At 36.4% G+C, this 25,860-nt stretch overlaps 1 protein-coding gene across 2 annotated transcripts in view; it reads left to right on the forward strand.

Annotated features, from left to right (window-relative positions):
• The window catches only part of LOC131427699 (protein dissatisfaction-like), a 39,338-nt gene extending 14,193 nt beyond the window's left edge, over nucleotides 1–25,145 (forward strand). Inside the window, exons 2-7 of one of the 2 annotated variants that reach the window (XM_058591133.1) lie at nucleotides 3,958–4,038; nucleotides 11,928–12,089; nucleotides 22,479–23,245; nucleotides 23,302–23,400; nucleotides 23,481–23,703; nucleotides 23,903–25,145. In XM_058591133.1, the coding sequence (XP_058447116.1) occupies nucleotides 3,958–4,038; nucleotides 11,928–12,089; nucleotides 22,479–23,245; nucleotides 23,302–23,400; nucleotides 23,481–23,703; nucleotides 23,903–24,207 (1,637 nt within the window). In that variant the 3' untranslated portion in view covers nucleotides 24,208–25,145. The remainder of the gene's footprint in view (nucleotides 1–3,957; nucleotides 4,039–11,927; nucleotides 12,090–22,478; nucleotides 23,246–23,301; nucleotides 23,401–23,480; nucleotides 23,704–23,902) is intronic. The other variant, XM_058591134.1, reaches the window with a different exon arrangement.
• The last annotated feature ends 715 nt before the right edge of the window (nucleotides 25,146–25,860 follow it).

The raw sequence follows: 25,860 nt of genomic DNA on the forward strand, positions 1-25,860 counted from the left end.
CGGCTGTGAATCGCACCCAGCTGGGCTGCGTGAAAGGTATCGACTTACCCATCACACTATCACCCATTGTAAACAATACACATTGAATTAATTTCACACAATATTTTAATTGAATATACCCAATGAAGTTACCCTTTATTGCCAGAATAAGTGCATGAATGCTATTTATAAAATTCATTCCAAATCGATTACATTACATTAAGTAAACGTATGGAACATGAAAAAACACATGGGCTGAAAAGTCCTGGGCCTAACATATAGATGGCGCTAGCTTTATTGCCGTCACCTTAATACTAACCTAAATATTGACTTAGCAGTTTATGTTGAACTGTTAGCGCTACCTGACGGCTCCACATAAACCGCTAAGCAAATGTAAAGTTAATGCTATTTGCAAATTACTGTTTGCTATTTTATCGAAGTGTAATGTTTAAACTGACTTCTCAGACAAAACAAATTGCTAGCTTGCTATGTAGGCTTACTTCAAAGGAATAACTCAAGCACATACCCAGTATTTCGTTTCGGGAGGGGCCCTCAGATAAAAAATAATAATGTTACTAAAGATTGCTTATGCACCTAATTCTAAGTGTGCCTTTTAACGACGTTTTTAACAGATACTTCAGGCTTTCCCACTGGAACTGTAATTATGGAGTATTAGGAAAAAATTGACTTCGTCCGAGAGAAGGTTATTGTAATGTAATGATGCCATATATTCTGAGATCATTTACATTACTACTTTAAATGACGATAATTCATTGCATAGAGTAGTACAGCCGATTCGTGGAGAACGGAAAACATCTACTAAATTTATAATTCATTTTAGCAGATGCAAACGAATGTAACGTCTCGTAACGCCTATAACTTACAAAAAAGTAACGCATGTAAAGCTTCATAACGCCTATAGCTAACTTTTCTGAAATCGTCTTAAAATCGTAATTAGAAATGATTTAAAATAAAGACAAATGAAAGATGGTAACGTTAACGCCCGTTTTGTTGACCTACAATTGTACTTCTTGAATGAAGATTGATTCAAGAACCTCAGAACGGAGTTCCCAAGAAAACTTGTTGCCTATTAGCTACTAAGCATCAAAGCAACAGCATAGGTATATCTACCAGGCAAATGTATGTGGTATTTTCCGTTTATTAAAAAATATTTAATGCGGCTACGCCACATCGTTTTGTTTTATGTGCTGTCCGACCTCGCTACCGCTCGTTCGGACCTAACTAAAGCAAAGAAACCTAGCTTTGAGTAGAATGGGCTAACGAGGCGGTTACAGGTTTGATGCAAGAGGCCGCCGCTTCCGACGGCGGGTCGACTCAGCTGGCGTCGGCTCGGCGGCTTAAATTTAAAATCCGCAAGCTCTTATAAAAACACGCTTCACAAAAAAAGTTCTGGTGGATCCTAAATGATCACTGTTAAATCTAAAATAAAATGGATAAAATATTAAACTTATATTGATTATATCTTAATACTATTAACCTGATTTTTACTTCAAGGAAACGGGATGAAAAGATGACATAACGAAACTATAAAACAATAAACAAAAATCGTCGCAGCACGATAAAACATAAAAAACAGCAATAATTATTACATGGTTAGTACTACAATCGCACAGACATTAAGAGTCCTTCCATATCGAGGCGCAAACATTCGACAACTGGATTGTAAGACCAGCGCTCTATGCATTGATCCGCCTACCTGATAAAATAGCAAAAACACTGTTTTATCTATAAAAAGTTACATACAGTAATTGGTTCGCAATAACATTGTTGGATGCCAATTTTCTTGGTACGTATTATGCAGCAACGCACATTTTTTGTAGTTGCATCAGTTAAAAAAAATAATTGTCAAAAATTTAGCAGCTTTGGAGAAAAGCAAGAAACGTATTTGCCTGAAAGTTTAATTCATGATGCGCATATTGATATTAGTGTTTCATACCGGTTCCACGCATAGACAAATGAAATGTGTCTACGGCAAATAACGACTCACCTTCGTCTGTTAGTCAGGTGGGCGATTGTGAGTGGCTGAAAACCAGAACATGAAGCTAGGCTTCAATCGATATTGAGTTGCTAATGCTGTTGTTGATGATACATACATCCGATATTTCCAGAACAATAAGCCGACGTTGAATGATTTTTGTGTTCGTGACTTCATCCACTGGTCATCTATCTAATGTAAACATCGAATGAATCGTTACAGTTACTATATATCTACCATAAGAGGATGCTTCTCTCTCTCTCACGGGTTCACATCCGGTTCGAGTTGTGCTGTACCGGAGTCGAAACATTGAAAGTGTTAAAATCAACAAAGTTTAATCAAAAATTTTTATTTATCTTATGCTTTCGGTGCCTCATTCAAATCGTTTTGAAATGGCTTTCCAATGTTTATTTTCTATACAAAAAGCATATTGTATCACAGCCGCGAACCGGAATTAGGCACGCGCGCAAACACTGAAAAGGGGTGACACAATCTCCCCAATTAAACTCTTTTTATTTTGCACCCTGAAGTGACGAAAACCCGTAAATTGAGGAAGGAAGCATTTTAAACCAAAACCAACATTCCGAGCGACAGTTGACACGTGCTGGCAACTTAGGACCGGCGTAAAGCCGAGGCAAAAATAACAAGCTCAAGTGTTTATTGTTTAAAATCGGCTTTACACTATTTAGCTGCGCGTAAAATTTTCCTAGGATTTCTTGTGATTATGGGAACCTCTTAAAAATCGATTCATGTTAGAATTTTTAGATGATTTTGCATCAATTTTCAATAGAATTTTTAGTCTAGTCACAGTATGACCAGAATTTTTTATTGACCCTCAAATTCAAATCGAAACGATCTAAAATCTTCAGTTGCTAAAACGCAAGTCATAATTATTTTCACAAGTTTTGACAAGTATTATTTTTTCCTAATATGTTTATCAATGCACATTATGGTAACTCTAAGATACCGAGGGTAAGGTATCATTTTATATATAAAGTAACACATGGTGAATCAAACTATGTTATATGCATGCGTAATCTTCAGAACAATTACAGAGAACATTTTAAAAGGATGTTAGAAAAAAGCAAGTTATGAGAATCTAGACAAATTTGGTATTACGAGCTAGTATAAACTAAAGTCAATTGATATGCTTTGTATTTCGATAAAAAGACTTCCGAGATATAACTCGAAAGATTTCAAATGAAATATTCCACATTTTTATTTCATATGTGAAATACTGGATGGTGCACAAATACAGTAAATCTATATAACTGCAATCAATTTCATAAAACATTTACTTTCACGAGAAATATCACTCCCTAACGCCAAAAAGTAAAAGAGCATAGAAGATCAACAATCCCTTGTCACTTTTTCGCTTTAGCGCCTTTCAAAATTTGCTATTTTCTACCCTTTTCGCTATCCGCACCGCCCTGTGCTAGGTGCTGCATGAGAATTTTTCCAGGCCACTCGCATGTGTTTGTGCCGTTGGGAAATAGGAAAATAATGAGGAAAAATTAGCAGCCGGAAAAATGTGCCAGTCGTAAAGGATTACATCCGCAACAATCGAGCAATGATGAATCCCGTTTCCCGGCGGTCACACGGTACTGGAGGCAGTTCGAGCAGTCAAAGAGCAAACGGAAACGGTACACTCTTGAACAAGACATAGAAAGCCCTTTTTGACGGTTGTATACTTTTTTAATTGAAAGGGATTGTTGAACCCGAAAAGTGCTTTATTTTCGTTTATTTTTTTTTCGTTCTGATTCGGTCGGTGCAAATGAAAACAATTGAAAGGAAGGGATTTAGAATGAAATTAGCTGAGATTAGGATGTTAGAAGTGTAATGGTAAGAACAAAATCTAAAAACTAAATCAAACATATATTACTTTGATAAGTTATTATGTTTTGAAAATGATTGAAGTCGCAAAAGTTGAAATGCAAGTGATATTTAATCCGAATCTTCTTTTATTTTTCTCTATTATTGAGGTGACAGACTACTCGACATTCCATGCAAAGTATGCGGAGATCGAAGCTCAGGAAAACATTATGGCATCTATAGTTGTGATGGTAAGAATACTTCAGAAATAGGTTCCATATTATGTTAAAAATACGCAACATTTCACAACGTTTTTGATGAGTTTTCTTTTAATTATGATATTTGTTGTTTGAAATGCTTCAAGGACCCGTTTCCGTTTATTTTGTTCATGCTGACCACGATTACACATGATTCCGCAGAATTTGGTTAGTTTTTATTGAATTTTCAACAGCTGAACGTTCGGTAAACAGTTCGGTAGTTTTTTTTGTGTTTATTTTCTTTTGGTTTAAATTCTGGATTTCAAAAAACAATACAAAATTACAAAAACGAATGAAGAAAATTCCAACCTATTGTGGATATGGTATTATTCTACGAAAGGATCAAAAAGTGTCAAATGTCCCTACTCACAGGAATTATGAGCGCCTTCCAAAACACTGCCCAATCCGTCGAATCGACCAGAAATTACCCTCGAACGATTTGTGTTGCCAGCAAGTGGACAAGTGATACAAAATTATATTCTGCTTATAAGAAACCAAACGCTTTTAGTGGCTCTGATGTTTTAAAAACTTTTGCACCTGTACCTGTAATTTATTCGATGAACCCTTCTAGATTTCTTTCGTTTGGGTTATAAAAAGACACTTACTGAAATATTTAAAAACTGTTTGACAGTTAGTTTCACAACAATCAGTTTTCACAGAAGTTCGGTTATTGGAAGATAATTTCTACATACGGATAGTATGGCTTTTACCGTACTCGGCGACTATTCAGATTTACCGTATGAATTGTATATCTATTTACAAAATTCTGTAATAAAAATTTACGTAAAACTGATCGTGCGGTAAAAATTTGAATAATTGTTGTAAAATGAAACTCGAAAATATCGGTCATTTCTATAGATTACCGAAAGTTCTCGTCAAAAATCTTACCCAACAAAAGAATTGAATCTTCCCACACGAACGAAAAGATGCGACCAACAGTGATACGTACCAACGTCGTGCCAGTTTACTCCAGCGTACAAGATCCAGCCAGCCACTGCCGACCACCCGTTGAAGACTAGATCTCCCAAAGCTCATATGATGTGAAAATAAAAAAAAAATCTAGTTTAAGTAGTTTAAACATATGCCCTCGGCATCTTATAGCTTAACGCAATGTGCCTTATAATACGTTATTAAAAAAAAAAACAAGAATTGAATCTTAGTGTATAGACATTCGTTACACAATTGATCCACATCTCCAATAGCTTGAACTTGAGCTTGAGCGACCACCCCTGGTTGCTACTCCGTTACTGATCGGGATTAGTTGAAATTGTACAGGGAGTTTCTAGATGATCCATCCTGGGACTGGTAAATCATCCTTCAATGTACATCTTCTGGTAATCCCAGAATTCATTGATCAGTACCGGCGCCGGCCAGGCCCGAACGTAGATCGTCTAAGGAATGGGAAGGGATGTTAGTCCAACACTTGTTGTTACTAGAGGCCGTATATACTACTGCGCACTCCACAAGTGTCACGGGAGAAGGATATTTGTTAGTAAAAATTTCAGTATTGGTATTATTCGCGGGCGACTTAGTATGTTCCGGTTTCAAGATGCTCGGATGTAACACTAAACTCATTGACTTCCCGAGTGAACGTTTCAACAATATCCTATATTGAAGTCCCGGCATGTCTTGATTCACAGCTTTTATTCGAGAAAACTGAAGAAAAATTTGCAATACTATCGCGTAAAGAATGAAAACTTCCCTATTTTTATATAAGAAATTACGCGATACAAAATAAACAAGTGAATAGGATTTAGACAAAATAGTTGATTCATTGCATTGACATATTCTAAACAGTTGTTATAAAATCATTTTAAATCACCAAATAAAGGTCAACAGATTTCACGCGCGTCTTTATTTATTATTTATTATTCTTTATTATTTCCGCTTTCTTATTTTACTTATTAAAACTATTAATTCGTTATATTGGTTGATCTGGGCAGCCGGCTACCAAGAAAAATATTAATTTATTTTTTGAAATATTAATATCAAGTGTTTTTTACTACGTGTTCAATATTATCTCTGTTATTAACTTTGTAATATCAACGGATTTGCGCAATAGTTATAGATTATTTATTTATTTATCATTCAATTTATAACCCTGACAGACAATAAATAACATGGAAGAAGAAAACATTCCAAATTCCAAACTTTTTTTCGAAGTTAGACGGAAATTGATAGGTTGAATGAAGAGATAATTTAGTAAAATAGAGTAATCAGAAGTAAATCATTGAAAATATCTGATAACTGAAAGGAAAAAGAAACTCCTGCAATTATCGCCTTTTACAACATGGAAGCAGGAACCCAGTGGATCTATTCTTGGTTCAGTTTTTTTCCGCCGGATTCCACACGGCATCTAGGCTGATACTGTCCGGAGAGAGCTGATAGGTACTATCAATCTCCTAGTGGACCCCAGCCCCTACAATTGATCCACATCTCCAATAGCTAATTAAGTAAATTATACTGTTTCTGTGATGGATATAATAGTATGATTGTTATTTTCCTTTTACTTGTGCAAGATAAATTTTGTTTTTTAATATAATACTGAAATACAATTAATGATAATACTATTCTCTTGTCACTCGAACAGTCACATTAAAACATATTATTTTCATTTCGGTAATTTTAAACACGAATTTGTTCTGATTTTCAAAACAATTTCATTCAGATTGATTCGAGTAGCACACAAGCTATACCGTTCGGCATAAAGCCATTTGTAAATAAAATTTACAATTCTTTGGTACTGCGATGGTCGTTTGGCATAACAGATCAACATGCTGCTTAAAAAAATTGTTCCTCAGTTTACCGATCTCCTCACTTATCTTCGATTGATAAGGTACTGGGAATCTGTCGTCAGCTTAGCGTGCTTCCAGATTGTTTCCTGTGTCGTTCCCTGTATCTTGCATTTCGCCTAAGACAAGACCTGACATCTGGGGGGGCTGAAAACCAATGAAAATGAAAATTTTCGGAGAATGTTTCACTTTTTTTTCAATCTCATTGGTAATAAATGTTTATAGTGGCAGCACTGTGTAATTAAAATAGACATCAAGCCGTTTTTCTTTTTAGTGAATTAAAGTGTAACCAAAAAAGATTTGTTAAATTAGTGTAAACTCGAAAGTGTGTTCAGTTTTACGAGAAGAATGATCTGTTGTGTTCCACACTGTGGTCGCACTAAGCATTTCTATCCAAACCTGACTTTTTCCGGTTTCCAAAAGTTCCGGTAATACGCCAACAATGGATTCGATTTTGCGTTCACCATGAGATATTTCGTGTTTTGTCATGAAAACTAAATTAATTGTTTTTAAGCATTAATATATAATAAAGAAATGCATTCACGAAAACATTTTTCATGTTCATTTCAAATCAAAAACCTTAAGTCTGAAAATTTAAATGTAATATTTTTTTCCTGTCATAGTTAATAAAAAATCTGTAAATATGGCTACACTGTAGCCGATACGTTGGTATTTATTCCACAGGGTGAAAATGACGAGAAGGATGATTGGGAAGGAAGAATAAGAAGCCAGTTGTCAGGTCTTGTCTTAGCATTTCGCTTTTCAGATTGTGCCCGACGAAGGATGGCGCCAAAGTATCGTCGGTCTACACACTTAGAAGGTTTCACAGAATTCGGTAATATTTTACCGAATTTTCAACAGCTAACCATTCGGTAATTCAATTGATTGCTGAGCGTTCGGTAATGAAAATTTTGTTGACCTGTCAAACAACTACCGAACATTTGGTCAATTCAGTGGTATCAACTAACGGACGGCTCGGGTAATTTTTTTTTTGTTTTGGTTGAAATAAAAATTAAAAATCAGTTTAAAAGGTTTTCGGATTTTCCAAATAAATACAACTTTTCATAAATTGATTACGCTTTTCTGTTTTGGAAATGTGTATTCCTTGATTCACAGTGTGGAAAAATTTAGCTCCAGTCGTCATTTGGTAAATACCCAAACTTAAAATGTGTTTGAGTTCATCCAGCGTATTATTTTCTTCACCATTGATTTCAATGTCGAAGTTTGAAGTTTCATACTGCTCATCTGTATGTGAGAAAACGTTCACTGTTTCCGCAAAAGAGGGCATTTCAGTCGAATGTTTTTCAATTGTATGTCGCTTCAAGGAATAAAAATTAGCATAGTGCGCATTGCATTTCCAAAAAGTACGTTAGACGCTGAGAAGTACCCTTTTTGATGTGGTTATGTGTCGATGTAATTCAGACACTTATCCTGGGATCTGCTCTCGGCAGTAAAACTATATTATTACCTGAAAAATTTCAATATTGGTAGTATAGAATACTAATCTATTTTATAGAATGATTTCAATTCTATGCGTTCAAAATTTTCAAAATTGTTACTGTTTGACAGTTAGTTTTCGTTGGTTTTTATATTTGCCGAAGATCGATAATCGAAAATTATTTTACAGTGCGGACGATGTGTTTTCACTGTACTCATATTTATCGTGTCAATTGTGCTTTTTTAACAGAATTCTGAAAAAAATTTACGTGCAACTGATCGTTTTGTAAAAATTTGCCTAATTTTTGTAAACTAAAATTCATACACGGAAATTCGGTTATTTCTAATGTTTACCGAAAGTTTTCGTCAAAGAAACTATCGTACAGCGAGATAAAATTCTAGTGTGTCGATTAGTAAAATTGGTGGTGAGGATGACGTAGGTGATCAAAACAAAACAAAACTATACTAATTTCTCAGTTGCAGTGTGGGAATTTATAAGAAATTAATTTGTTGAAATATATTGATTTTTGAAAGCCGTTGCCATTAGTTAATGTTGCGATCCATTTGGTAACCTGTAAGTAAAAATGAAATAAAAATTAGCTGAAAAGGTGTTTAAAATTATAATTAAAAATAGGTTGAAGTCACGGTAGTGGTTTAATCTATTGCACGAGGAAAAAAAAGAAACTATAATTTGTAAGTTAAGCGATTGTTAATTATTAAGGCAAGTTTTTTGAATAATGGAAATTAATTGCAGTTTGAGCTGCTGCGAACCATTGGTTTCTACAAACAGAGTTTTTTTTCCTGATCCGAACACAGATGCTCGTCGTTCCCCTGTCGATTACCTCACATTCGTTCATGAGAAGGTTATCACTGGCATCCCTGCTCATTTCGGTTTTCTTATTGAACTTCCGTGTATCATTTACACGGTAAGGCTGTTCCATCGCTTCACACTTAAATGCGATCAATTTGGATGAAAACACCGTTCTGTCAGCAAAACAAAAGCTAAACTCTCTATAGGGCCAGATGGTATACCGATGATTGTTCTGCGAAAATGCTCTGCCAGTTTAGTAGCACCTTTTAGGTCCAGGAAGCAGTCAATCAAACTGACTTATTCTGAATTATTGCATAATGGCAGCGGGTTCTGACTGCGTCTGACTTAATTCGTTTGAGCTTAGCTTTTAGGAAACCAAATTAATTTTTTCCCTGAAAAAACGATAATTTGTTTGGCTTTCTCATATAAAAAGGCTATGCAATCACTGTGAAAACCGACTTTTTAACCGAGGCCCGGAGGGTTATATACCATTCGACTCAGCTCGATGAACTGAGCAAATGTCTGTGTGTGTATGTGTGTATGTATGTAACAAAATATGCCATCACTTTTTTCGGAGATGGCTGAACCGATTTTCACAAACTAAGATTCAAATGAAAGGTCTCATGGTCCCATAGTCTGCTCCCGATCCGACTTCCGGTTCCGGAGATATAAGATGATATGCACCAAAAAATGGAAAAAAATGCACTCACTTTTTTCAGAGATGGCTGAACCGATTTTCACAAACTAAAATTCAAATAAAAGTTCATACGGTTCCATAGTCTGCTATTGAATTTCATTAGGATCTGACTTCCGGTTCCGGAGTTACAGAGTAATATGGGAAAATTAGAAAAAAATGTGCATTCAATTTTCTCTGAAACAGCTCAATCGATTTTCACAAATGAAGATTCAAATGAAAGGTCTTATAGTTTCCAAAAAATTTTAGAACATTTTATCCAAATCCGACTTCCGGTTCCGGAACTGAAGCGTGATAAGTGGAAAATTATCAATTTCATGAGTATTTTTTTTGACGGACGATAGTCGAAAACAGGTACAAATTCCATAAAACTGTCTGACAAATTCTTCTAGTTTGCAGAGCTTGTTAGTTGGTGGGCATAAAAGACTACTAAAAAGCAAAGTCTTGGTATTACATTCCTGTAGTGGAATTTGACCTTCTGTTTCGACAGACTTCGTAGCCGATTCCGAGTGTACAGAACCATTGCATGGCTGGTGCTACGATTCTACTGACACTACGAATCCTTCCAGGTCGGGGCTCGAACATACGGCAACTGGTTTGTAAGACCGGTGCCTTATGCATTGAACCGCCGACCCGGGACACTAGTGGTCCCCCCTTTTCCTGTCCCGGAACCACCGAAAGTGGCGCATAAAAACTTAAAAAATAGAACTCACTTCGATTTCTCTGCGATGCTTGAACCGATTTTCACATATCTTGATTTGAATTAAAGCTCATATTAGCTTTAAAGCTACTGTGAAATTTTATCCGGATCCGACTTCCGGTTCCGCAGTTACAAGGCGATGAGTGTCAAAGTTTTCAAATCGCCATATAGAACGACAATGAAATTTTCACATCCGGTAGTGCAGTAATACCGTGCCGATGGTGTAATGATGTCAATAATAATAATAAAAGTAATAATCCTGCTACATGTTTTATACTGCTGATTCATGCTGTTTAGCTTTACTTACATATGCAAAAGTTTGTTAGATTTCGTTTAATTGATTTAATGGAAATAGAGCATGAGATAGTAAGTCTAGGTTTAACTAGGTTCAAAACTGTTCCAATTTTTAGGTCACATTTGTTGCTGGTAAACAAACGAACTTCGGTTATACTGGACATCTGAGTCCGGTTTCGGAAGAATTGGAAATGGTGATTAAAAACTGCAAAAGGGTCTCACTCACTTTCCTTCAAGACGCCCAAATCGATTTTCATAAACTTATAGGTTCAAAGGAAAAGTCTTACGGTTCCATGCGGAATTCTTAAATTTGTTGTGGATACTACTTCCGGTTCCGGAACTACAGAGTAAACAGGATTTGTAGAGTTTGTTAGATTATTCCACAGTAATATTTTTGATGTTATGAGTAATATGAGAAAGACATCATTACACCACTAGGTGGATTAAAACAGGTTTTTCATTTTCGAGTTGTTTGGCTGCATTTAGTGAGGTTTCTACAGCAAGAGATTGTAATTGAAAAGCTCCCATGAAACTGAAAACCAATGTAACCCAAGTACGTTAAGCAACATACAGTTGAATGCCAGGTTAGCACATATCAAATTATATGTCCTCCACAACCCATGATCCCCTACTAAAGATCTCATTCTACTTGATTATTATATGTGAGGTTGAATTCAGCAAGAGTCTAGTACACATTATCATTACATTAGTTCTTCGGTGTAGGATGCTACACCTACTTATCCATAATTACCAACATATACCGAAAACGTTATTGTCGGTTTAAGATCCCGAATTGGCGCTAATGTTTATTATGGTCGATGATTATATTCTCTAATAGTCAGCAAAAAAATTTTCAAATATCGTATGAATCCTGTTGGAATAATGATCTTGTAGTCTCGGATCAGAAAAAAAACTTTCTGTCTTAAAGTGTAGGAAACTGGAAATCAAGCTCATGCTCGCTTCATAAAAAGGAAATAGTCTTACCCGTCACAATTTCCACAAAAACATTGTTAAATTTGGTTATCTTTATAAGTTTTGAGACAATCTAATAAGTCTGGAATTTTTCCGGAAATGTGAAAACAAATTTTCTTCCATAAACTGCCTTAACACTCCGTTGAAACAGTAACAGTAAAGTTTTATTTTATTCGTGCCTAGGTTGCTCCGGATTCTTCAAACGAAGCATTCACCGAAATCGAGTGTACACATGTAAGGCTGCCGGCGAACTAAAAGGACGCTGTCCGGTAGACAAGACCCATCGTAATCAATGCCGCGCATGCAGGCTATCCAAGTGCTTCCAATCAGCGATGAACAAAGATGGTAAGCAAATTTTATCTGTGATGTTTGCAGTTTTATTCTCTGCAGAGGGGGGAAGAGTATTCCCAGGCAGCAATTGTAGAATATTTACAAATCATTTATGCACCCGCGAGCGTCTGCCGCGATTACGCCTAATGTGTTCTGATTAAGAGAGTGACGCGATTTTGAATACTAATCAATCCCTCGGCTGTGGTTCACCGGAAGCTGAGATGTACAAACGAAATCACATTATGACGAGCAAACACAGCTGACGAAGCTTCCATCGAATCCCAGAGTGTCACTTCGAGCCTGCCGACATTTTCCAGCTCATTTTCACTTTGACGATTACATGCACAGTTGAAATATTTGTACAAACAGCCTCAAATGAAGCGTTTAGTTACTTCTTTCGTATACAAGCAAGCTCAAAGTGAGTCAAAACCGCCTCTTTTGATCTTTTAGCTATGGTTCGAAGAAATGTTAAAGCAAAACCACGACGCCCACCCACCAACGCTGTATATTTCGCCCGCGTCGGTGGCGTAACTGAGAAAGAACATAATTCGTGCCTAAGCTGTAGGCAGCTGCTGCTTCTGGCAGAGCGCGTATTTGACACCCCAAGTAAAAGTTCCAATCCTGTCGGTTTGCCGCACGTGGAATATTCCCAGTCAGGGCAGTGTCAAATACGGCGTGGCAAAGAGGCTTTCTTCAGAAACCAAAATTTTGAGTTCGGTAATCCCCTTTTAACGCTATTTTCACTTCTGTCGTACTTTTTCGCTTTTGCGCCTCTAAGACGCTTGATGTTGATCAATATCGAAAAAGGCTTGCCCTTTTAGCCGGAGGGTAAGTGGTGGAGTTGTTTAATGTTCATCATTCGATCATCTGGGCCATTTGTGAAAGCTACAGTGCTACATTATTTTGCTGGACTTATGCACTCTTGAACTGGGAAGACGCCGACGGCTAATGCAGACACGATGGCTAATACTGGCCCCTGAAATAATATTCTCTTTATAGTGAAGTCTCGTTCTATTCACACATGCATGATTGATCCGAGGGCTAGAAAAAATGAATCGAGTAGCTATGCTCACTTTTCGACCATTTTTGTAGAATCCTGTGATATAGAATGCTAAATCTTAACCCTTTCAAGCGGAAAGCAAAATAAACTTTTATTCTTCCTTTCATCAGCATGAGCATAACTAGGCCTATCAATTTTATGTTTGAGATCTAACGATAATCGAGTCGAGCTCAACCTTCTCTCAGATTCATATTTTTCTTTTCTTTCTTTTTTTATTGGTCAAAAATACTAGTCAAATTCGACTAGAGAAGCTCATCTACAGTGTTGTTCGAAATAATAGCAGTACGATTTTTTTTTCGAGAATAGCATCGTAAACTAGCATAGGTATTTTTTCTCCGTATTTTTTACAGTTATTCATAGCATAAAACTAGTACTTTTATGAAACATAGACAGTGGCGTACCGAGGAAATTTGGCACCCGGGGCAAAATAAAAGACTTGCCGCCCCCATCGTTGGTTTATTGAGCTAAAAAAACAAAGCTGAACTCCATCTCCGGAACGATGACTTGGGCGAGCAAAAAAAAAGGTTCAAAGAATTAGTTTGCCTACCCCTAAAATTGTTGCGCCAGGGGCGAATGCCACCTTCGACCACCCCCCACCTCTCTAAAAACGCCACTGAACATAGATAATAGAAAAGGAGTGTTCGAAATAATAGCATTATGAAACAACAAAATCCAATGTTATCTGATAACGAAAAAAATATTACTTTTTCTATTAGAAGTTTTTAGCTTTCCTTAGAACTTTGGATTTTTCCTTAATTTGGGTCACAGCTGTACCTTGCCAAGGCATAGAGCTCAATAACTACAATGACGTTTTGTGGTAGATATTTCAGACTACAGGGTGCTCCATCTTTTATTTCGGTATTGTGAACACTGAATAACTTCCACATTTACCAACCAAGCGATTGCATCAGATATGACAATTTTGTCCATGGATAGTTTCACACCGAAACAACGCGCTGAAATAGTGACACTTTATATCGAAAACAGTCGTTCCATCGTGTTAACTCAATGTGCATATCGGAATAAATATCGTGATAAAAAGGTTCCATCTGACAATACTATTCGTTGTTTCGTGTCGATTTTTTTTTTAATACGGGACAGTAGCAGATCGTCAACATGCTACTATATAACGATTGACGAGCTCAAGGCAAAATCGACGCTATAACATCCGAGATGCTCGAAACCGTAGCAAAAAGGAATCATTTTGTAATTGCTAATAAAGGTGGCCACTTAATTGATATTGTTTCCGAAAACTGGTCCAAAAAAATTGTAAGGAACCAAACTGAATAAAAATACATCACTTATAGAAATCGGTTGTTTTTTTTCGACTGGCCAATTGCTTTGAAGAACCTATTATTCTGGATCAGTACAAGATGTAAATGTTTCACTGATTTATTCCAAGCATTAGAAAACCTCCTAATCAACCGAACAGTAAGTCACTCTTATTTCGTTTTCGCTACCAGATACCAAACCTAACCCAATTTCCAACTTAACTGCTGTCAAACCGTTTTTTAAGCCCGTCTCGAAACCAGTTTCAACATAATTGAACTAAAAATCGAGTCAGTTTCGAACCTGGTTCTTACATCGAGTTTGCTCACCCTTCCGTTATTAAATGCAAACCCAACTAAATCGAGCTACGTTATTGTTTGATGTATTAATCAACTGATTCCGTATATTGTAATTGAAGGACCGATTTAATACATCAAAAGATCAAATAATTAAATCTGGTTGCATTGATCGATTGTGAAATATTCCGACGATCGATTTCGATGAACACATACATACATTTTCCGTTCTCGTCGAGGGGTCTCCGGGGCGCTGCGATCAAAAGTCTGGTTTTCCAGCAACTTTATTACCTTTCTATTGAGTAAGGCAAAAAGTTTTTTTTTCAGCTTTAATAGTTTCTGCTAATATCAAGCAACCAGCAATACAAAAAAATTGGTGAAAATAGGTTAGCCTTTCCAAAAACCAGTCTTGATCTTTGCTGGAAAAACAAAGCATGGAAGGTGGCTTTTTGTGACCAACTACATGTCCAGAAAGTTTCATACAAATCTGAGAGATAGTCTTACCGACTGTGAAAAAGATTCGGCGCGAAAGGCTATAGCAGGATAAGCATGTGATATCTGCCCCCAAAGGGAATTCATATTGTTATACCACATTCGAAAGGTCATAGACTGGAAACAATTTTCTCAAAGTTTCAACCCTTTAACTGCCATATTGACGGAGCTAGGGTGGTTCTATTGATTTTTATTTTATTTGATTTTTGAAGAAACTGCTTCTCCGAAAAATTTGAAAAAAATCAGGCATGTTTAAGGCATTATGGGGATGCTTTCCATTTTTTTCAAAATTTTTGAAGATGTATTTCTTTTATTAAAAAATACTAGAAAATTTTGAAACATATTTTTTCCCTCTTCCAATTTTTGCATCACCCTGAATTTTTTAGTGATAAATAGAGAATTTTTGGACATGTTAAAATGGTATGTTTTCATATTTTTTTAAAAATGTGGACGGCCAAAACATTTAATTTTTTCTAAAAAATCAATAACAGTCGACCATGCGTTCCCATCAAATTCTGAGAGAAGGAAACGCATGGTGCTTTATCTTAGCAGTTTCTAGTAGTAGTCGACCATGCGTTCCCATAAAGTTCTCTTAAAAGGGAAACGCATGGTGCTTTGTTCTAGTAGTTTATGATGCAACTCAAGCGCAAGGCTTAGAAATCAAAGTAACGAAAAGAAGGAAATGAGTATCAACCTTTGCATAATACATACACGATCATACTTCGGGTACAACCTAGAAAGCTACAAAGCGAGAACGTACTGGTATGTGGTTTATATATGAATGGTAGTAATATATGAACGTTGCGAGTATCACACATATGCGGTTCGGTTACGGCAGTCAAGAACTAGAGCGAGTGACTGTATATAATTCGATGATTCGATAGTGTTTCATGAAATGGTCAAATCGTTTTGCACTGTTGGGTCTCGTACAACGCGGTTTTCTTTTTGCCAGCTCTGTACATTTCACTAAATACATAGCGAGTTGAAACAGCAGTGAATTTAATTTTTTCTTTTTTTATATTGGTGTCAAACAAAAGTGGCCACTGATGAAGGTTGGAATCGATTTCTTGGAATTGTTTTTCCATAAATACGTTTATTTCTTAAGGCAATTTACATAAGTTGTTCTTCGCCGTAGCATCACTTTTACATAGAATTCTTATCCTAATATAATACTAATATAGTCACATCAATTTGAGTTTAATAAAGCATATTCCTCTTATTTTTTAAATATCATATTATTTAAACCAAACGATGAACTGCTATAAATTTTAAAATAAGCTGAAATTTTTATACATTTTGTGGTTGATTTCATAACCCACTTGGAGTTTTTTTTTATCAGCACATCATTTTTAATAAAATTTTGCTATTGGATGAACTAATGGACGCAGTAGGAGTCAGAACTAAGACTCAAAAGGGTCAATTATTAAATTCAATTGTCTTTATGAAATGATTAAGAAGTTTCATGTAAGAAAGGTCCCGAAAAAATTTCTGAAAATTATTGACTGTATTTTTCATTTAAATAGGGAATGGGATAAAAATGTTATAAAAATACATTGCTGTTTCAATGCACACATTTTCTCTCTGATTCTTTTCGTTTATTCTATAGAATTATCATCGTCACTTGGTAGCTGTTCTGATTTAAGCATTTCTGACAATATTTTCGCCGGTCACACAATTCTGGATAAAAACCGAGCATAAGGAAAGGTAGTGAATAATGGCGGCCTCGTGTGAACAGCAACCAACAGTTCTATTGCCAATAACGCATTCACAGCAACGGCGCTGGATTCCCAAATATCCAGTCGAATTTGTAGTGTACTCGATATAGTACTTGTAAGCTTTTAAAAATGAGACTTATTACCGGCCCGAATAGCTTTTTGTGATCTGTGTGTCTCAATTGGGTCATCTCGTGATAAAGCTTTAAATCCAAAATTACTTGGCAGAACATCCTTTTCAAAAGCTACTATATTCCGATACTTGTTGCACTCGTTCCAATCCAAGGATTGATAATATTATCTTATTAGAACTTCCCGTTCGCAATTTGAACAAAAATACGAATAAATCTTTCTCATTTACACCAGCATATCACGAAGCTCAATGATATTTGACCATATTAAACCTGTAAAAACCTGGAAGCGTTCCTCTGAGAGTGAAAATCACTTACTGAGTTCATTATGTATTCTCAGATATTTTCTGGAAAATATGGAGCTTTCTACACAATATACCCAAAAATTAAAGAGATCGATTCAGCGAATCAAGTTTTTTAATAGACATGGTCGATAAATGCTTGATTTGAAATTATGCAAAGGTTATAACTCAAAAATGAAAAATAACGCATCACTATTTTTTTTATATCTGTTGTTGTTTCAAATTTTAGAATAAAAAAAAATATACAGCGCTTTCAGTCTACAAACCATGAAAACCATCCTAAAGATATTCGATTGAAGTTTTCAAACACAAAACTCCAACTTTATCTTTATTATACATTTTTCCAGAAAACTGTACACATCCCTCGATAACATATCTTTATGATAACTTTTGACACTGTAATGAAATTTTCATTCTTTCTTTCATTATGCTTTCTTTACATCCATCAGCAACACGTAAAAAACTGACACTCACTCTAGTTCTTGACTGCCATAACCGAATTTCATATGTGTGATACTCGCGACGTTCATGTATTACTACCATTCATATATGAACCACATACCAGTAAGTTCTCGCTTTGTAGCTTTCTAGGTTGTACCCGAAGTATGATCGTGTATGTATTATGCAAAGGTTGATACTCATTTCCTTCATTTCGTTACTTTGATTTCTAAGCCTTGCGCTTGAGTTGCATCATAAACTACTAGAACAAAGCACCATGCGTTTCCCTTTTAAGAGAACTTTATGGGAACGCATGGTCGACTACTACTAGAAACTGCTAAGATAAAGCACCATGCGTTTCCTTTTCTCAGAATTCGATGGGGACGCATGGTCGACTGTTATTAATTTTTTAGAAAAAATCAAATATTTTGGTCGTCCACATTTTTAAAAAATATGGAAACATACCACTTTAACATGTCCAAAAATTCTTTATTTATCACTAAAACATCCAGGGTGGTGCAAAAATTGGAAGAGGGAAAAAGTATGTTTCAAAATTTTCTAGTATTTTTTAATAAATGAAATACATCTTCAAAAATTTTGAAAAAAATTGTAAAGCATCCCCATAATGCTTTAAACATGCCTGATTTTTTTCAAATTTTTCGGAGAAGCAGTTTCTTCAAAAATCAATAGAACCACCCTAGTTCCGTCAATATGGCAGTTAAAGGGTTGAAACTTTGAGAAAATAGTTTACAGTCTATGACCTTTCGAATGTGGTATAACAATATGAATTCCCTTTGGGGGCAGATTTTACATGCTTATCCTGCTATAGCCTTTGTCATATGAGTTTCTCTCCTCCCCTACAGTAGGCTTACTACAAATGATATCCTGATAGTAATAACTAAATCATATAAATAATAGTGCAGAAAGCAAACATATCATATATCAATATTGATCACTCCAGAGAATCCTCGTGACGGAAAATGTTACTAATTCAATATTGTTTAAGAGCAAATTCAGCAGCTGGAAATTTGGGTATGGGCGATCTATAATAAAACTAAAACTGAAACAGCTGTTCTTGTTTTATTTATTCTAACAGTTCTACTGTCAAATTTTAAACTGGTATATGTTGCCGTTCTTTTTTTATATAGTGGTTTTAGCGGGGCATAGAATATTGTAATCAGACTCTGCAATTTGCAGACTTTTTACAGTTTTTTGAATCCTTTATATACAATCGTCCCATTTGCAGACTTTAAAAAATAGGGTTGAGCTTCTTGTTCGATTTTTCTCGCCATACTTATAAAATTTCTAGTATGCGGACGAGAAAATTTTACCTGGCATCTTTGCCTGGAGTTGGACAGTTATTTTATCCTCTTCGCTGTCTGTTGTACTGAAGATTACAGTATTTTTATATCCAGCATTAGAGCGAATAAAGAAATAATTCGTCTGGTGGATTAAAAGCAGTTACATATTTAAAAGGTAATATTCTCTAGCGACAAGAATTTGTTCACTAAAAACATCAACAAGTATGTATCTGTCAAAACCATCTGAATTTTTAGAGTAGACGATTTACTGTTTTGTTTATGGTAGTTTATTTATATAGTTATTAATGATAATGTTTCAAATGAATTGAAAACAAATACATCGATTGAAAACAAATACATCGATTAATACAAAGTATCATTGTATAACTATTCTGCTTATAAAAACATTGTCGTTTAACGATAAATTTAAAAGCATATTTTGCAGGCAGTTTTGTTATCTTTGCGGCATTTGTCGTTATCTTGTCGCACCGCAATCTTTGTTAACCGCCAGTGAAAAATACAATATTTGAAACACGAGTAAAACGCTGCGGGGACTGTCAGTTTCTTTTGTTATATTTTCCGAATTTAAATTTTAAAACTGACATAACTTATGAAGAACAACTGGAACACTCCTGAATCTAATAGTATGTGTTTAGCATGTACCTGACATGTCAAAACTAATTGAGCATGATGCCTACTTAAAGGTAGGAAATTTTCTGTATTATAAATGTTGTTTATTTCTGATGAAGTAAACTATCGCCTAAAAGAATACTACAATCGAAATAGCAAACCGTTCAAAGTTCTTAGCAGAATTAGAATTGAACTTCAAAAGTGATGAACTGATGTTCAACTTTCCTGATATTGTTTATTTAATACCACTGGAATCTGAAATCAACATAAATCTGAATGCAAGTGAATTGATTTCTAAAATTAAGAAATTGTAATACTTTCTTTGGGAATTTTGACAAAACTCTGAAATTAGCATTACGATGAATTCGTTTCTTTTTTCATTTATAGAATAATATGAGTTTGAAGGCACACTGCTTAAGCTCTAAGATGCCGAGAACAGAATTCATTTCGTTCTGCGATAACATTTAGAGTTTTACATGGATTGAAAATAAATTTCACATAAATTTAACAATGTATTCTCTCTCGAATTAGAAAAAGATTGTATTTTAATCCAAATTTACATTTTTTTTTTCGAACAGTGCATATGGAGACATGTTTTACATATTTTGGTTTTTTTCAGTGTATTGATGGGAGCATTTTTTGCCACCGCAATGTTACTGTGATGTTCTTCGTGAATCACATGAGTGATCCATATTGATATATAATTTATTTGCTGAAAGGTCACTACTTGTGTTGAAGCACTCAATTAACAACAATGTCAAATGAAATCATAATCCAATAAATAAGTTTTTCCACCCTGTATTCATTTTTTCGTTTTTTTACCAGAGCTGCGATACCTGGCGTCGTGATGGGGCTGCAACCTTTGTTATAGCTGACGAGATACCGCGTTTCATCTTCAGCCGCCCGCACCGGGTCAGACGCTGCTTTGAGCCGCCTTTAACAGGGGGAAACCGACGCTCGTTTTCCCCTTCCCTGTCAGCATACGACCATAGCTCCCACCGGTGTTGGTTACCCAATCTTCACTAAGGTTGCTCAAACCCAGCCGGCGCCGCGGGGAGGAAGGGATAAGAGTTCTGCATAAGAAGTGAATGACCGCATAGTGGGGTCTCAAGTTGCACGTTATACAGCTTTGCCAATAAAAAAGATACATTAAAAATAAGAAACGAAACGAGCCCGGACTAAATTCAATCGATACCAACGCGATCATAAGACCTTTGATTTGAATTTAACGTTTTCGAGTTTTTGACATCTACTTCCGGTACATACAAACAAATATCTAAAAAACGATGAGATTTTCATTCTGGAGTTTTTACATTTACTGGATTTACTGAAAGTCTAGTATAACCGAAATGAGTTTATGTGATCATTTATTTACAAGACCTTCCAGGTCGGGGCTCGAACATATGACAACAGGCTTCTAAGACTAGCGTCGTACGCATTGAACCACCAACCCGGGCCCATCTGTTCGTTGAGATTACCCAAATACCCACTAATTTTTCTCCCAGATGACCATTTTGTACAAATTACTTTTTATAAACGTAGGTTCAAATAAAAAGTCATCCTATCATATAGAGAAATTTTGAATTTCACCCGGATGCGACTTGCGCTGTGGACGATGAAAAAAAAAATGAAGATTAAGTTAGCCTAAAACTATAATAATTATTATCTAGCTCTCTAGAGCATTACATTCCTTTGGTGGAATTTAGCCCTTCTGTATCAATGAACTTCGACGCCGATTCATAGCGTACAAAATCATTGCATGGCTAGTACTATGGATCCTACTGACACTAATGCCGTTTTTCATTGAAAAACACTGGTGGCGTGGATTGCTCTGATTTTGCACTTTCGAGCAGAAATGCAACATTTTGACGGTGTTTCATAGCCATTTCTGCTCGAAAGTGCAAAACCAGAGCAATCCACGCCACCAGTGTTTCTCAATGAAAAACGCCATAAGAATCCTTCCAGGATTGCTCGAACAAATGACAACTGGCTTGTAAGACCAGCGTCCTATGCATTGAACCGCCAACCCGGGGATATCTGTGCATTAGCTTTTAGCAAACAGCATAAGCTTTTCGTCTTGTAAGGGGTTTATGTTGAGTCGTTTGGTGGCGTTAGCAGTTATTCCTTTGTTTTGCTAATTTGTTCCCCTGTATGGAAAATAAAGATGTATTCCACATCAAAATGCATCCAAGGTCTGTGAGGACTATATTTCAAGAATTCAATCTGAACTACGAAGTAAGTTCCTTAAACAAATAGTATCTAAATTTCGCGGTGTGTTTGTACTTATATCTTCTACCTTATTTTCTAAGAGCATATCGATGATGAGACCAATTTCATCGTAACAACTCGACTACGGCATACGAGCATAATGAATAAATAAAATAGAAGCTGCGAAGTTTCACACGTCACAATTAATGGAACTGTTCTTTGATGGTTGTAACCCATACCAATATTTTAAATTACCCTCCGGTGGCGCCAGTATCAGTCGTCATTGTTATACTCCCTCACAAGCTGCTTCGTCCGTCTGGCGTATCTATTCGTTCATAAACTCTAACCCCATTTTTCAGCTGACGCCTAATATTCAACAGCTTGGCACTCGGTTTGAAAAATGCAGTGCATCTCCTTTGTATGTTGGCTTCGGAATCAATCGGATTTATTGAGCGATTGCTGCAGGGAAACTTTTTCCTTCGATTCAAAATTTGTTCACTTCGCGATAGGATCTTTATTCGCTTTCGCAGAGGGAATAATTTAGTTTCTACGTTTACCATTGCAGCGGTGCAACATGAACGTGGACCAAGAAAACCAAAACTGCAACACCTTCAGCAAAACGGAAGTCATCCTCATCACCTTGGAGGTCCATTCGTGAATACATCTTCGTACACCCACATGCCGCACTTTACAAACATGCACCATGCTGGCATGCAACCGAACTCCATGCTGCATCATCCGCAGCCTCTATCTTTTGCACCACTTGGTCATCACATCCCGCCAACTCTTCTGTCACACGTAAAACTAGAGCAAACCAAATTTGAATTTTCATCTGCCAACAACTCGCAAATGCCATCCAATTTGCTGCATCCCGTCAAGATGGAACAGACAAGGCTGGCATCGTTCGACTTTTCACCGTCGGGTCAACGATTTTATAAACCTCTGGAACAACTACCCCCATCTCCAACAAATTCCAAAAGTTCAATCAGCGTCGATTCCCCGTCCGAAAGTATGACCAGTCCCCAGCCATCAACGGTAGACTGCGGTTCCAGCGTCCTTAGTCCAACACCAATCAATGCCAGTAATCTAAGTCTTCCATCACCACTTTCTCAGAATGGTGTGTTGGATATTCTTATGGGCTCCGACAAATGCCAAGAGTTCCTGCAATATCAAATCCACAACAACAATTTAATGTTCCCGAATTTCAACCCCTCGGAAGCAGGCGGACCAATACCACCACCTCCTCCTCCTCCACCGCCATTGATTCCTCATCCAACGGTGTTACCTCCCGGCAGTCCAGGATTACGGCTACCAACGTGGGAAATTTTACAGGTAAATTATTTTGTAAAACGAAACGATTATTTGTTTGACGCGGATAGTTTTCACAGGAAACCACTGCACGATTACTGTTTATGTCCGTCCGATGGGTACGCTGCCTAATTCCCTTCCAAACGCTGTCGAAGAATGATCAGCACATGCTACTTCAGGTATGGCAACAATATATTATCAACGTGTTTTTCTTTATATTAACAAAAAATTTTACTGTCGTTTATCTCCCCCTGTATAGGAGTCGTGGAAAGAACTGTTCCTTCTGAATTTTGCCCAGTGGAGCGTCCCGTGGGATCTCAGTGCACTGCTGGAGAGTCCTCAAGTTCGGGATCGATTACCTCAGGATCCGGCAACGCACATGGAGATAAAAACTATGCAGGAAATTTTGTGCCGTTTCCGGCAGATTTCCCCTGACCTCAGTGAGCTCGGTTGCATGAAGGCGGTAATACTCTTCTCTCCAGGTGTGTAGAATTAGATTATGTTGTATATTTTTTTTGAGAACTAATATTCGATTTCTGTTTGACTCATCTTAAATCAATAATTGCTAATATTTCAATCACAAATATTGAATTTTCAGTCCTATTGTTTGAATGATTTGCCTATTACAACAATGACATTGTATTAACAAAATTTATTTTGTGTTTTGTTCTTTATACATAGAAACCTCGGAGCTTTGTGATGTTCAACCGGTGGAAATGTTGCAGGATCAGGCCCAATGTGTCCTATCGGATCATGTAAGAGTCCGGTATCCACGGCAACCGACGCGCTTCGGTCGACTACTGCTACTGCTACCATTATTGCGTACGATTCGTTCCACGACCATAGAGACACTGTTCTTCAAAGAAACGATTGGCACCGTGCCCATCTCCCGTCTTCTGATCGATATGTATCAGATGGAAAAGTACACAGACCTGGAATCTAGCTCAGCTGGAGCCCACAATGTCGCTTCTCTCGTCAAACCTTAGTCATTCCTCTACGGGACACACGATTCGTACGAGACCAGCTATACAAATTTTTAATTTGAAAAAACACCCAGAAAATATGTTATCTTCTCATTTTTCTCTGCTGTATGTGCCCCCGACCACACAATCGCCACGACATGTGTTGCGAAAGTGAAAGCGTGGAAAGTTCGACATGTTCAAGAGAGCAACAAGGGAAAAAATGTTTTCCCGAAACGCCGCGGGATATTTGAGTTGAAATATCCCAGTGAACTGTGCAGAATCTCACTCGATGACGCGTCTCATACCCCCGTCGATTACTTTGCGGGCGAAAAACAGCACCGCTTTTGCCACATAACAAACGACAGTCTCAAAATCAAATCCTGTAGATGCGCGGAATCATCTACCAGTTGCTCAGCTTGAGGAGAAAATCCTGTGGTCAGACTTACTGCTGTTCGCAGAGTGATTTTTTTTTCTCCTCTCGCTATCCAAGACTTTTGTTGGCACAGTCGAGAAGAAAAGCAATTCGCCTTCATGGATATTATTTTTTAATTCCTAACGCAAACATAATCTTCGTTGTCAGTTTTACGGAGAATGGTGCAGTAAAATGTACATATATAGATGAATCAAAATTTATACAAAAATCATTACCAAAGAAGAAGAATCAAGAATCCAACAATCCTACACTTTATTTTAATTTTTGTATATTTATTTTATTGTTCACAGCCAGTTCCATTCAGTGATGCAACTCTAGTTAAACAATCATTCGAATACAAACAATAAATGGTAATATTGAAATTTAACTATAATATAGACGCCGATTGTATGACAAATAAAACTATGGCAATTTGTTAACGTTGTAGTGAATTTATAATATACATGCCAATATTCAACCTTATAATAATGTATCGAGAAATGCTGTAATCAAAATATTGTCACTGTGTAAAATAAATCTATCAAACGAATCGGAATAAACAATTGTAAAATCGATATCATGTTCATGTAATTGCTCGCATTGTGGTATCACAATCTTTATCTATTTGGGATGCACCTGTGTAAATATATTTGTTCTTGATTACCGTTGTGGATTGGCATAAAAACATTTTTACAAGTTGTTTCGTACAATTGTGTTAAAAACGTGTCAATTTAAAGATAAATTAGTTAGTTATTTTGTTGTGAATACGACTTACTTTACTATGGGGTGCCTTTTCAAAATTTACCCTCTGAGAGAGTGATAAGTTTTTGATCGTGAATATCTCTTGTTGTATCTAACGAATCGGAAATATGATCACAATTTTATGATAAAACTATCAGTTGTGTGACATAATCTCAAATAATTCAAAATTAAACATTTCTGAAATGTTTGGTATAAACGAGTATCAAATTCATAAGGCGCGTTTGCCTTTCTCGTATTTTGAAAGCTCAAAGCTCAGTGATCTGTGAAAGGATATATATAATCTAACTACCAGTAGAATCAAATTTTTTCAACTTAAACGTGTATAGCAAAAGCATTGAAGTATTTCAATAGTACACTATTGAAAAACCTGTTTCATTTGACCCATGTCAACACCAGCCAATCAGAATGCGTTCTGAGGAAGAGAACAAAATATTTGCTGCTGTACAACAAATCGTTCGAGAAAAATTTTCCGAACAGTGTTTAATATCGTAGTGAGTTCCACA

Source organism: Malaya genurostris, chromosome 2 (assembly GCF_030247185.1).
Source record: "Malaya genurostris strain Urasoe2022 chromosome 2, Malgen_1.1, whole genome shotgun sequence".
NCBI lineage: Eukaryota > Metazoa > Arthropoda > Insecta > Diptera > Culicidae > Malaya > Malaya genurostris.